The sequence below is a fragment of the Wyeomyia smithii genome, chromosome 2 (genome assembly GCF_029784165.1).
Source record: "Wyeomyia smithii strain HCP4-BCI-WySm-NY-G18 chromosome 2, ASM2978416v1, whole genome shotgun sequence".
NCBI classification, from domain to species: Eukaryota; Metazoa; Arthropoda; class Insecta; order Diptera; family Culicidae; genus Wyeomyia; species Wyeomyia smithii.
In genome coordinates, this window is record NC_073695.1 from 14,952,608 (window position 1) to 14,966,862 (window position 14,255).

Consider the following 14,255-nt stretch of genomic DNA (forward strand, 5'->3'; position numbering starts at 1 on the left):
CGGTGAGCCCGAGCAACATTCATATGTATTTTTGCGGTGGGAAAAAAGTTTAAGGATGGATATTCAGAAATACAAAATTCGACGAAGCGTTACTTTGCTTGTGTCAAACATGTGAAATTGCGTTACGTAAGGGTGGGTGGGTATTGAAAATTGCCAAATTCCGTGTTATGTAATATTTGATGGTTCCTAGTATTAACAAAACGGCTTGATTTTTTTTCTAACCCTTCCAATTTTCATTGTTTGTGAAGGGGGAGGGGGGGAAGGGGGTGTGAATAAAATGCAAATTAAGTTTGTATCGGCCCTATTAAATATAAATACTTAAGGTACTAACGGCTACTGACAAACCCCCATTTGAAAAAAAAAATCTATCATCATTTTTCTAGTTCAAAAGTTCAAATCCATCGCATTAGTTTAGCATTGAATTGCAAATTGAACCAACATTAAATTTTTCTTAAATTTAAAATTCATTTCTTTGCGTGAGCTCTAGCGTGAACTCGTTCCAATTATTGTGAATCACCCTGTAGCAGCACCCGCTGTCACATGCGGCAAACCTAAACGTCAAGTATACCCATGTGTGTTTACAACGGATACAATAAATAGATTGCATGCTGTTTGAATTCGTTCAAAATTTCTGGCAAAATATAGGTGTAATAGTTAAATCTAATCCTCATATCAACCTACAGTATACAGAAATCGACTAAATGCCGAAATCGAAGCGAGATAAGAAAGGTAAGGTGTATATTGCTAGCGAAGTTTGCCGCATTGGCTAACCAAGATCACGCTTTACAGTTTCGTTGACCAAAACGGAACGGAAGGGCCTTTCCAACAAGCAGCAGATCATCGAAGACATCCAGGAGTGCCGGCAGAAGTATGCGAACATTTTCCTCTTTTCGGTACAGAACATGCGAAACACCAAGCTTAAAGACATTCGGACAGCGTGGAAGAATTCGCGCTTTTTCTTCGGTAAAAACCGGGTTATGCAGCTGGGCTTAAACTTTGTCAGTGAAGATGGTGATGATGATCCGAAGCTTGGAAAGGACCTGGAGCAGCTGCGGGAGCATATGGTTGGCCAGTGTGGCCTGCTGTTCACCTCGGAAACGAAGGAAACCGTACTGGAGTGGTTTGATTCGTATTCGGCAGATGAGTTTGCTCGCAGTGGGTTCCGGGCCTCAAAGACGGTGCGCTTGAAGGAGGGTTAGTTATAACTTAATCTTAAAAAACATTTCAAATTAATCAATCATTTACGTTTCAGGTCCTTTGGAGGAGTTTTCACACGCTATCGAGCCTCATCTTCGTTCCCTGGGTTTGCCGACAAAACTGGAACGGGGTATCGTGACGCTGTATAAAGATTTCACAGTTTGTGAAAAAGGCAAAGTACTCACTCCGGAGCAGGCTAGGATTCTCAAGTTGCTGGGAAAGCCTTTGGCCAAATTCAAGGTTGTCATCAATTGCTGTTACACCAAGGAGAATGGTTTCGAGGAGATCAACAAGCGGGATATAGAGGTGACGAAAAAGACGAAAAAAGTGCTGGATAAGAAGTCAGCCAAAAAGCAGACGACACAGGCGGAGGAGGATGATGAGGATATGAGTGAGGACGATGACAATGATGACGAAGGAATGGAACTCGATGAGGATGACGACGACGACGACGAAAGTAATGAGGATGATGAATAGTTATGTAAGGTTAGTGTTACTGTTTCTTGAAGATAAAGTTATTTTCTGTACATTTCGTATCCATGGTTGCGTATTAAAACGTCCGAATATTCTCAAATATCATCGCTTAGAATTTCTTGAGATACTACTTTTTATTGCCTGATTTTTGGTAAAAAGGCATGTTTAAGTAGAAGGCTGGGCATGAAGCGCAAATGCCGAATTTCTTCCCAAATTGATAAGTCCGAAGCAAGTTTTTCCATCGTTCTATTTGTTAACCTCTACACTTATATATTACAAATAAATAAGTCGTCACGTTTCTCTTTACAAAAAAGAACACTACCTACTAAAAGACAGAGAGTAATGGATGAAGACCGTTTACCTCAAGGCCATTTACAGCGAACACGGAATCTCTCTCGTTCGATGGCATATAATTTATTCCCAGGGGTGGGTGGGGCAAAGCAAGCTCGCCTGGACAAATCTTTACAATGTGACGTGCCTTGAGATAGCCTGGGGTCTTCGGTGTAAGCCTACTAAACAATGCTACCCACTAGTTTGGTTTAAATTTGCTCTTTTTAGGCTTTTTCTCGTCCGTCTTGATGCAACGCCCTCGGTAGCAGATTTCGGTTTCGTGTGTGATCCCGTTGGACGTAGATGTGGGAATGGGCACTGGGCCCGTGGCAACTTGAATTGCTGGAGAGGTTTCCGTCGTATCCACGCTACTTGCGTCCTGACTTGGAACCAGCTCCGTCGTGGTGGATGTGACCACATCTGGTTCGACTGTACTTGTGGTGGTCACACGTTCCGCCCCATGGTAGCCCATCATCAAAGGAGAAAGTCGGTCATCGTCATCGAGTTCCTCTGTTTCTAGGTCACTTTCGGCCATTGCAAATAGATCTGACAGCTGTTTCTTTACATCCGCGAAGATGCCTTGATTGGTTGCGTCTTTGCTGATTGGTGTTGGAACTTCTTGGGCTGGTTCAGCTTCTTCGTTGTAGAATTGCTCAGTAGATACTTGCTCTTCTTCGGCAAATTGACTGTCTATGGCTGGAGGTGGAGTAGTGGCTTCCCTTTCTGTCGGAAGAATAGACGTAGTTTCTATGACGGGTGTAGTTTCTGCAATCGCTAGGGTTGTAGTCTCTGGTTGTGATGCAACGGTAGTTTCTGGAAGTGTTTGTTCTACAACAGTCTGTGAATGATCCGCAGTACTATCTAGTGTTATCGCCGAATTGCTTCCCTTGCTCTCATCTTCGATGTTCCTTCCTCTGAGTTCAGCTTTCTCGACATTCTTCAACGAGTTGAAACCAGCAGAATTGAATGCGTGACTGTTAATGTGCTGCGATTCAGCCGTTTCGAACGATTCCACCGAATGTGCGCGGCTTCGTTTCCGGAAGTTGAACCCATTTCGTAGATAGCTAGACTTCTTCTCCTGTCCGTTGTTGTTATTGTGTTTGCGCAGCGATGCGGTGACCGCTTGTGGCTTGTCATCGCTGATTACGACTTCGTTTTCGACGAGTTTAGTTTCCGTTTCCGGTTCCTGACGGTCGTCGATGTATTCCTTCATCACATCGTTGAGAAGTTCGGCAAATGAGGGCACATTGCTAAAACGAAATAAACAAACAGAATTATTTCTTGTTGCCTACCATGGAGCATGAAGATCCCCCATCGAATCAAACAACCTATCGTCAACGTTTTCCTCGGCCTGCGGTGGCAGTTGGCTTAGTGCAACTTCGTTCGTTATTACCCCGGACGGGGCAGTTGGTGCTCCTGCTAGATTGGCAGAAACGTTAACGTACTGTACGTCCTCCTCCGCTTGCCGATAGGGGCTAGCGGTAACGATTTCCGGCTCCGGCTCGATCGAGTGGTATTCTCCATTGTAGTTCTTGCTTCTAAATTCTACACTCTGAACTGGCTGAAACGTGCTGTGCGCTAGTTTTGTGGACCATTGACTCTCCTGAGGTTGCAGACTGAAGCGAGTTCGCTCCCGTATGCGGAATCTTGGCGTTTGGGTCTGCGTTTCGGTCTGTTTTTCTGATTGTTGTTGCTAGAATATCATGAACATAAATTAAAATTAAAACAGGAATTGGCTCTTTTATGTTTCGAGTCGTACTTCTTGTCTTGATCGAATAGTGGGAGACCCCCTTCGAAGTTCCTTAGTTCTCGCGAACCCTCTAGTGACCGAAGGCTCTGGAGAAGCGGTTGTGGTTGGCGCCGCGGTAGTCGTCACAGGGCGGCGTGTTCGATTGCGGAGGATATCCTGGCGAGTTTTCGGACGCACCTAAAGAGAACGCAAATGTAAGAAAATGGGCTACGTACGATCCGTTGGTAACTTACGGTAAACGTTCCTTGCGTGGGCTGTTCATCATCGCCAGAAAATCCTCGGCTCGAGTACGTCGTCGTCGGAACAGTGGTTGTCGTGTACGTGGGACGTCCAGGACGCCTAATGAATGGTGGCCGGCGCTGTGACGATCCACGCGGCGATTCAGTTGTCGTACGTTCTGTGGTCACTCGCTCTGTAGTTGTCCTTGGTGAGTAAACGGGCTGTCGCGACAGTGGTCTTCGTGGCCTTGGGGTAATTTCCACTTTGCGGAAGTCCTGCTCATCTTCCTGGTATACGTGGGTGGTGGTCGCTGGTTCTTCTTGTCGCGCAGGTGGTTGTCGTCTGGTACTGTAGACGGAATGCTGATCTCGTTGGATTTCAACGGATTTCACTGGCACATCACGATGCAGCTCAGCCGGTTGATGATTGACCGGTAGTACCCGTATCGATTCTTCGTCCTGTTGGAGGTGTTGTTCGCGTTCGCGTCCATTTTGGCGAATGGTGGTTGGAACGAACGGACTCGTTACTTCAGCTTCGTAGTTTTCAGTGAATACGGACGATTCCTTTCTGGGGATGGATACTTCCTCGACGAGCGGAACTTCTGGAATGTGCTCCGTTTGGGTCATAGGGTAAAGATTCAGACGCTCGGTTTGTTCTTCGTAAATTTGCTGATAGGTAAGCGGCATGGTCGTTGCATGGGTCGTTGTGGTACTCGTTGTTGGTGGTGGGGCAGCAGTAGTTGTGGTTGTTGTAGTTTGCGAAGAAGTTCGAATCACCGGATAGTTCTGTTTGAGAACATCTCGCTGATAGTCGAGGTTTTCTTCTTCCTTTGCGCCACGAGAGTTGCTTTGTACACGAGTTCGAGTCCTTCCCCGCGAAGCTGTTCGCTCTTCACTGGACGGGACGTACCGCGAGCGGCTTCGGTTGATGGTTGTAGAGCGCGTTGGAGTGGCGGAATCGCTGTGAGTAGTGCTGCTTGTTGGACGTCTTCCACGACTGCGTCGTGTGGTGACTTCTGTATAGTAAGGCTCTTGTGTCACCGTTGACGGTGTTGTGGTTCGGTAGTTTGTTTTTCTGAAGTGGCTCTTCCTTGTGGTTGGACCTGTCGGGGCTGCAGTGTTCGTTTGTTGTTCGTTGTTCTTCTGGGGAGACCATTCGTCTTCCATGAGTGAGTTTACTAACCCGGGAAGGTTGGCGCTGATGGGTGGTAGTTCCGATGGAATGCTATAGGACTTATTAGATGCAGGGGTGGTTTCAAAAGTAGCTTCACTAGTCGTATCGTACCGAATTGGATCTTGGGTGGTTACTACCTCTACCGGATAGTGCGTTTCACCGTTTGTATTCGTCTCATATCGGTACTTGTTGATGTAAGAATTGTCGTTGTACCGGAACGGATCCGTGCTGTAGGTCAGGTCCTCGGGTTGGGTCTGTTTTTGCGTAAACCGTGGACGATCGGAGGCGTACAGTTTACTCTTCTCTTCGAAATCTTTAAAGAAGTTGTCGAGGGTTGTTTTTGGAGGTGCAGTTGTGGTGGGTGTTGTTCTCGAACTTGACTGAGTCGTTGTCGGAACGTAGTACGTGCTAACGAACTTTTGCTTCGGTTGCTCTTCATTGTTGTTCGGGGTGAAGTAATTATTTCGAATGATCTGATGTCCTCCGCTAGGGACATTGGTACCGACAATGGTTTTCAGCATGTCATGAGGTTCCTGGTTGAAGAAATCCAAGAATCCATTGTCTACTACGGACTTCGGTGGCTGTGTGGTTTGCGGACGAACCGAGTCTACAAGTCTGAATTTGTGCACAAAGTGTTCCTCCTCGCGATTAGCTCCGACCGATTCAGTGCTTTCTTCGTCTTCCTCGTACTGTTGGGTTGTGGTCGGTGCAACATAGGGTCGACGGCCGCGGAAATTTTCCTCTTTGAAGTTCGATTTTACGCGGTTTTCTTCCTGACGGGAACTGTAAGGTTTCTCGGTTGTTGTAGCCGCCTTCGGAGTGGGGTAGGTTGGTGGCTGCTCATCTACGTTGCCGAAGAGGGGAATCTTCAGGTCAGGGATGGGTTTGAATTCGAATGGCTTGTATGTTTTCGGGGTGTAACTGGGTGTCGGACTTTGAGTGGTCGGTTTTTTGGTCTTGGCTAAGTTGAAGTACTCTTCGTTGACGATGTGACGATTGGGTTGATTGTTAACGTTGTTGAACGGTGAGTGGGTATAGAGCGCTCGGTCACTTTGTGGTTGTCGGTAGGTTTCCTGGGGAGTTTGGGTGTTCGCTCGACTATAGTTGATTCTGTCGGTGGTAGGTTTATTGGTTGGCGACGTGTAATGATCCGAGTCGTACTGAGGTTTGCTGGAAGGTAGTGTGATCGGAGGTTTTGTGGTGGCTTCCGAGAACTTCAGGGTCGATGGTTGATAGTATTCTATGTTTTCTGGTTGGCGGTAATAATTGCTCGCTGGACTGCTTGTGGCTTGCTGTACAATCACGGATCCTACGTGAGGAGCTGGCAGTGGAATTTTTGAGAATCCGTTGGGAGTTTTGTAACTCAGTGGGGCCACGAAGAAGGGCAGGTCGTTCAGTTTTCGTTCGAACCGACTTTGATCGATACTGGACAGGTACGGGAGTTCGAATTTGGAGTATCCCTTAGGAGGTGCCAGACCTGAGGGACCGATGAACACTTTGGGAAGATTTTTGCTCAGATTGTCTATCACCGCAATTTGGTTTACGTTTTTCAGATTACCTAAAGCATCGGAGATTGTGATTTTGGACTGCTTCTCGTCGTTGTACATGAACATTGCTAGTGGAGGCTGGTTTGGTTTGGGTTTAGTGACGAGAGGAGCAGTCGTTGTGGTTTTAGTGGTGAAAGGAGTGTTGGTTGTTCGTGGTTTGGACGTTGTCGTAGCGGCTGTATAGAAATCATTGATGATCGATGCACTGACAGGTTGGGGAAAGGCGTTGAATCTACCTCCTTCTGCGGATCCGGGCTTCTGGTTGTACAAAGTTTCCACCGGAACGTAAAGTAGTTGTACTTCTTCCTGCGAGATTCCACCACCAGGCGGGTTTTGGCCTCGTTGCGTTTGTTGTGCTAGTGGGAAAGGGAACTGCGATTGTTGTTCTACAATGGACGGCTTCTCCTGGACTAGTGTGTCCTTCACTGGCGATGGTGGACTGTACGGTGGAACTGGATGCCTCTGGATGGATTGTATCGTTCCAAATGGAGACTGTTGAAGAAACGATTGATGATTTCCAAACGGTTGGTTGAAGGCAGACTCAAAATCCTGCTGCAGCGGTTGGGCTACCGGAGGCGGAGGAAATGACAACCGGCTGGACTGTCCCGGAAACTGCTGATTTACGTAGGTGAAATGGTGATGTTGCGGTTGGGCACTATTGTCGTTGCCTAGAAAGCCAGTGTTATCGAAATAGTTAAGCACCTTGGCACCGGCTTGTCGATCTCCTGGTCGACAGTTGGGGCAAGGTTGAGCTACGGGGATCCAATCGTTGCCTGGTACGCCACCGAACTCCGTGAGCTGGCGTGACCATCGTTCGCCAGCGTGAAGGTAGGACAGGTTCAGTACCAAGGCCAACACCGGATACCAGCATCTTTTGGCGACATCTATCGCCATTCTCTTTCACCCGCAAGGGGATCGCGGCAGGAAACTCTGTGTAAACAAAAGCAGAGAAAGAGAAAAGAGAGTGTTGATCATTTACGAATCTGATGTATTGTTTGTGCACGCGACTATTTTGCTTTTCGTTCAACTTTTACATGTTTCATGTTCAATAGACCGTGCCATTCCTGTCTCTCTTCATCTTTATTCGCCATGCTAAATTTAAAACAGCGAAAAAACCCTTACTTTCAACCAAAGGGAAAAGCCAATCGATGCGCACATTGATTTTCTCCGTTGCATCTGCTGTTGCATGTGAGCGTCTAAATCGTATTAAGTAGATCATGAAAAATGAAAATGCACATGATTGAAACGGCTAACGGGTATGCACACAAGCCTCGGTCGCCTATTTTTGCAGAAAAAATGTTCACCGATTTCTCCTATCGACGGGCCCGATCGGCAAGTATGTTTCGCGAAAGTGTTTTTGGACCTTTGGGGGGCGGTCCCGAGAAGATTGAGTAACATATTTCGAAAGGGGCCTTTTCTGAGCGATCTTATTTTAGCTGCCGCCTGTAGGAAGCGGATCGAAACTTCCCGCTTGTCGCTCGTATTTTTTTTTACTTCACCCTAAATGCGATCATGCACCGATCGCGAGCAAAAGATCCGGTTTCGTCGATTGGTCATACCACGACCCACCGCGGGTCCCACCAGTGCTTTTTCGCCGCTGGGTCGCAGATGTGGGAGTGAAAGTGTTTTTGTAACAAATCATAATAAAATGCAACGAGAGACGTTGGGGCAGGTTGTGTACTGCCTTGTGGCATGAAGGTTGCGCTTTGGGTGCGATAAAGAGTCTCCTCCTGCCGTGGAAAAGGGCTCTTAACGTTTGAAGTGACGTCATTCCATTGGTGCACGGGAAACAGCGAAAGTGGTTGGTCACGAGCTGATTAATTACTTTTGCAACCTGAACTCATAATCATTTCAATTTGAACTAACGTTAGATGGCTATTAAATGTACTTTGATAGACTGATATGAAAGGCGAGCAAATGAGTTCGGAATCGATAAAAAGGTATGGTGCAAATTTTACTCATTTTAACTTTATTAAATAGACAACAAAAGGGCACTTTCGAGCGATTTTTTATATTGTTTCGTGTTTTTCTCTATTTTTCAAAATTTTGCTGCTTTTTCGCCGGAAAACAAAATCAAAACCCATCGCAAAGATTGAAATTTTCTCGAACCTTTCCTGGTTTAAAAACTATTTTTTACCAATTCACACTGAAATGTTCAATAAAATAATTTTCTCATAACAAAGTAACAAATGATAGAACATCATTACTAATATACATCGAGATTATGCTTGAAATTGCAACGAAAAGTCAATACGGATATGAAAGGCAAATAGAGGAATAGCAATAAAATGAATAAAGCTCCAAATTACACAAGGAATTACCGCCTTCCTGTGATGTGAAATAAAGATAAAAATGACATAAAACGGACAATAATCATTGTTCCACAAACCTAATATGGTCAATAAAACAAGTGAAAAACAATGATATAAGAGTGTTTTGCAAAAGTGAAATAGAAATCTTAACACAATAAGGTAACGGAGGAAAAGATAATCTATAGGCTTATGCAATAAAACGATTGAAGAAGCTAAAATGCTCGAGAAAAGCATAACTGACGTGAGCTATGACTATAAATTATATGGAATAATACAAAAAAGTATTCGAAGCAGTACAAAATAGAAACAAACACACTGGATCAGTGGCATCACTTTCTTGAAAAAGTTTATACGCGATTTACCAATTAAGGTGTTATAGAGTTCTGATTCTTCCTGTTTCTTAATGGCGTTTTCAAGTTTTTCCTGGACAGAAAGAGTTTATACTTGTGTATTGTTGGTTTACTAACTCAAACTTTCTTCATTTTCTTGGTCATAGAAAGTACATCTAGTAAGTCATAGTAAAGAACATCTTGAGAAGTGCATGCTTAATTCCACAACAATAATAACATTGTTCATTCTATGCAATGCAAGTATCATCAAGATAATTTTAACCACATTAGCCGCATTAGGTGGCTTTTATTGCAACAGTAGGAAGATGTACGGCCTAATTCTTTGCAATTCACACAATTCATGCCTTGTGGAATATTTAAACAAACAGGTACGAGAACATTGTGAATTAATATGTGAGATAATAGAGCAGAACCCGCAAAATGGTCTTTTAAAATCTCCAAGGGCGTCCTTTAGTTGAAAGACAGTGTATAGATAAGTTAGAACCGGTTACAATACCATCAATTTCCACAACTCGGGCTCGAACATAAACAGAATGTATACGAGTAAAAAAATTGTGAGAAGCATTTTTAAGCCTGAGTAGGGTCATTAACAAGAACTCTTAATTTGTTAGATCTGACCTTAGAAATTTCAGCAATCGACCCAAAATGTGACGTGGCCAAGAAATTTGAATAATATTTAAGAGTTTTGATTCGGATCCCATTGGGGGTCGAAAGTAAACAGTAGATGAACCAGATGAGCTCGAAGAAATTGAGGTCTGGAGGTTTTGGTGAACGAAAATCAAGATAGATTTTTTTTGTCCACTTTCATTGTGCGCGAGAAAGCGCCTTATAGCAAGGCAGCAAAATATTATTATAAAAGAAAAAATAAATAAATCTAATTCTTGGCTGGTTTAAGATGAATAACAATAGGAAAAAAAAATGTCTTGATATTTTGATTTCTTGAAAAATTTCGAAAATTGATGGTCAAACCATACCGTGGTGGATCGAAACCCGTACAGTATCGAAATCCGTACACCTTGATGTTTTTCGTCAGTTTTAAGCATTATAAAAATGAAAATTCATATGATAGTTACATGTACAAACATGTTTCGATCCAGCACGGTACTGCACTTTGTTAAAACATACGTTTATAATATACTTTAAAGCTTCAACTTAAAGTTTGTGATATAAAGCCGATGATCCAGATTGGAAATTGAACAAAAATATAATTACGGTAGCGAGTGTAAATGAAACCGTCACTTCCCAACCAAAAGTTGCTGAGCTGATGAAGTTTTTTTTAATTTATTTATAGTATTTATTATCGTAAGTCGTCTCTGTTTTGACTTTTCTCAAGCACAGTGATCACCCGATTTTATCACCCCCTCTGATGCTGTTTAGAGTGATGAAATATGGATAGTGATAAAATCAGGATTTTTTTTATTACTATATTTCTATTGAAGATGCTGAACCAATACGTAAAATTGTGATTTAAATGACTACAAGAAATCTAAACCTATAAAAGTGCAGTCTAGTATGTCTACCTGGATCTTATAGACGTGGAAACCACTGAACAGATCGGCGTGAAAATTTGTATGTAAGGATTTTTGGGACTGAGAAAAGTGACTAAAATAGTTCGAGACCCCTTCCTCTTTATGAGGGGAGGGTTCCCATACAAACATAACACAAACTTCTGCATAAATCGAGAACTAAATAAACAAATGGAATCAAATTTGACGTGCTGAATTTTTGCAGAGCAAGAAATGGTGGTTCGCACCGCTCTGGAAGGGAAGGCTCCCATACAAATGAAACACAAATTTCACTACTAGTTCTTGGGTTAGGTACTAGTGTTTGTATAAAGCTAAGATTCTGTGCTATTAGAGTCATACCTATTTCATGTCACTGAAAAAACATTTTCTGTGGTATTGAATTATTTTCTAAGGTACTCAAACAATCACCTATTTTTCATATAACTGACCAGAGAGCAGTATTCTAGTGAAATCTTGTAATATGTAGGAAATAGAAACATGATGCCTTCAACAAAGTTTCTTGTTTTGAGATCATCAAAAACTTTGCTGAAGACACTGCGCTTCTTCCTCAATCTGATGGGAAAGTAAATTTTCTATCCAACACTCATCTTTATATATTAGAAGATGCGTTTCAAAATATCTTGAAACTTCTCCGACCATACGTTATGGCTATTATTAACATTTGAATCACTCTTTAATAAATCGCACGAAAACGGCAAAATAAAACAGTTTTTAATCTGAACTACATAGGTAGAATGATGTTATTCTACACAGAGTTGTGCAAAAGTACTAGAATATTGAACCAAAACATTTTTTTTAATAAAATGTTATATGACGATTAAATCGGGTGAAAAATGAAAAAAAATCGGGGGGTGATTACTGTAATTTAAAGCGCGAATGCGTCTTCAAACTATGATATAAACCGCGATTGCCCTACAGCTTAAAAAAGTTGCTTTAAAAATATTATAGTTTTTTAACCATTCCTGGTGCCTCTAATGTACAGGGGATAGTCAAAATAAGTAGTATAGGCAAAGTTTTGATGAAATTCGAAATGATGTAGCTTTGCCAAATGTTATTCGATTTTAATAATTCGAACACCATTGAACTGGAAAATTTTTGGAGTTTCATTTTCTGACCTCAGATCTGGCCTATGTCACCGGATGTGGGAAATATTCCTGAGCTCCGGTAGGCATGTCAAACCTGCTAATTTTTGGATGGATTTGGTGATGGGTTACCTGATGAAAATGCTTTTTCGCATCATTGATATAGATGGCAAAATCATTTCTGAAGCGAACGGTCCATCAAGATCCGAAATCGGCCAAGAACTCATCGAGAAATGACTATTTTTCATCCGGAAGTCCTCAGAGGAACCTTTAGTACGGGACATTTACGTTTTTGCACCAAATATAGCGTGTGACACCTCTATCTTTGATGCAGAAATGTAAATTCTCCCACTACGGGTCCCTCCGGGGCATTTATATTGTTCCTGTAGTGACCAACGCAGTCTGTATTCAGAAATATATCTTTTGGATTATTCCTGATGAAAAATCCTGAAGATAGAGGTGTCGCATACTATATTTTGATGCAGAAATGTAAATTCCCTCACTACGAGTTCCTTCGGGGCATCCAGGTTGTTCCGGAAGTTGCCAATGAAGCCTATATTCAAAAATATGTCTTTTGAAAGATTTCTGATGAAAAATCCTGAAGATAGAGGTGTCACACGCTATATTTGGTGCAAAAACGTAAATGTCCCCTAGTAAAGGTTCTTCTGAGGACTTCCGGATGAAAAATAGCCATTTCTTGATGAGTTCTTGGCCGATTCCGGATCTTGATGGACCATTCGCTTCAGAAATGATTTTGTCATCTATGTCAATGATGCGAATAAGCATTTTTATCAGGTAACCCATTACCAAATCCATCCAAAAATTTGCAGATTTGACATGCCTACCGGAACTCAGGAATATTTCCTACATCCGGTGACCTAGGCCAGATTTGAGGTCAGAAAATGAAACTTCAAAAGTTTTCCATTTCAATAGTGTTCGAATTATTAAAATCGAATAACATTTGGCAAAGCTACAGCATTTCAAATTCCATCAAAATTTTGCCTATCCTACTTATTTTGACTATCCCCTGCATGCCTAAGTGCGCCAAAATGCCGCAGAGTAATTGCTAGCGGGTTCCTCGTTTCTCCATTTGGTTCAAAAGCTATAATTTTTTTTTAATTTTCAGCTCGATTCGCAGGTGGAAATTAGATCCTTTTGTAAAGTATTTAGCAGAAATGATTAGAAACCTTTAGCAAATGAAGTTTGTTTAAGCGGATTTCGGAATTTACTTGGTGTTTTAACGCGCGTAGAAAAATCGTTACTCTTTTTTATTCGTCGCCTTTCTATTTTGCTTTTATACGGCCGTCGTTGATTATAATTGGAAACAAGGTGTCTAGTATCAGCACTTTATTGTGGAGACTGAATATCGTTGATATATACTATGTCAGACTATGCAATGGAAGGTTACATAGAATGTCTGTCTGTCTTTGAGAATGGAGTTTTGTGACTATATCTGGTTCTGGGAAAGAGGCTGCTACATAATAAAGCTGGAATTTTGCATGGGGACTTTTTCGAAAATTCGAAATTCGAAAGGTCGGTTTCCATTGGTTCTCCTACCGTTTGCAGTGTTGCTAGTCTCGTTCATAAACAACATGCAACACCTCAAGTGCGATTCTCGTTGCTCCCGAAATCACACACTGGCTATTTCTCGAATACATTTTTACAAGCCCTCCTAGTCGAGCAATTTCAGTCGAATACTCTTTTACTGTCAGGGAAAAGCACGACAAAAAAATTTTTACGTGCCCGTGCACGTTAGCTACTGCTCCGGCGAGTTCATGAAGAATAAGCAGTCAAGTAAAGCGTGTGTGCAAAAGATCTAAAAGAAGAGTGGCCAAGATGATACCTCGGTTTGCTCTAGGTTTTTTGCTCCAAACGTGATTGGCTGATTTTGATAACACGCGTGTGTGACAATATTCAAAGGGGGTTCAGCTAATTCAGACAAATAAAAGCAAAAAAGAGTTTGAATGAAGTGCCAAGCGTTTGGTCGTAAAATTTTATCGATTTCCCAAGGTTGCAGAACGTTATCGACAGTGGTTGAAAATATGCGTAAAGTCTGAAAAAGATATTCCAAATTTGAAAATCTCAAATCTCTTCTTTTTATTATTATGTTGTTTATTTAGTTGTTCGTGGTAACGTGAAATCAAGTTTTCTTCATAAACAAGCAATTTTGCCCTTGATTTTGCAACAGGAATTTAGTGTTTTGCCGAATATTTTTCATTGTGCTCTCTATAAAAAGTCCGGAGAAGTGAGAACAAGAATAAAAAGTTTAGCAGTGATAGTATGATAGTATAAATA

The 14,255-nt window shown here is 42.3% G+C and overlaps 2 protein-coding genes across 2 annotated transcripts in view; one reads left to right on the plus strand and one right to left on the minus strand.

Moving 5' to 3' along the window:
* Window positions 1-516: 516 nt before the first annotated feature.
* Window positions 517-1,735, plus strand: LOC129722414 (mRNA turnover protein 4 homolog). The gene is made up of 3 exons (XM_055675828.1): window positions 517-729; window positions 790-1,194; window positions 1,253-1,735. Exons 1-3 carry the CDS (start codon window positions 702-704, stop codon window positions 1,672-1,674), a joined length of 855 nt encoding a protein of 284 aa, XP_055531803.1. The 5' UTR covers window positions 517-701; the 3' UTR covers window positions 1,675-1,735.
* A 171-nt stretch (window positions 1,736-1,906) lies between these two features.
* Window positions 1,907-14,255, minus strand: part of LOC129722412 (mucin-2) — a 67,699-nt gene continuing 55,350 nt past the window's right edge. The window contains exons 2-5 of the mRNA XM_055675825.1: window positions 3,985-7,620; window positions 3,761-3,928; window positions 3,330-3,694; window positions 1,907-3,251 (exon numbers count right to left, since the gene is read on the minus strand). Coding sequence (XP_055531800.1) covers window positions 2,201-3,251; window positions 3,330-3,694; window positions 3,761-3,928; window positions 3,985-7,584 — 5,184 coding nt within the window. The 5' untranslated portion in view covers window positions 7,585-7,620 and the 3' untranslated portion in view covers window positions 1,907-2,200. The remainder of the gene's footprint in view (window positions 3,252-3,329; window positions 3,695-3,760; window positions 3,929-3,984; window positions 7,621-14,255) is intronic.

Coding starts and splice junctions, on each gene's coding strand:
- LOC129722414 (XM_055675828.1), top strand. CDS start 702: ATGCCGAAATCGAAGCGAGATAAGAAAG. Junction 730..789: donor ATCGAAGCGAGATAAGAAAG/GTAAGGTGTATA, acceptor CACGCTTTACAG/TTTCGTTGACCAAAACGGAA. Junction 1,195..1,252: donor GACGGTGCGCTTGAAGGAGG/GTTAGTTATAAC, acceptor TTTACGTTTCAG/GTCCTTTGGAGGAGTTTTCA.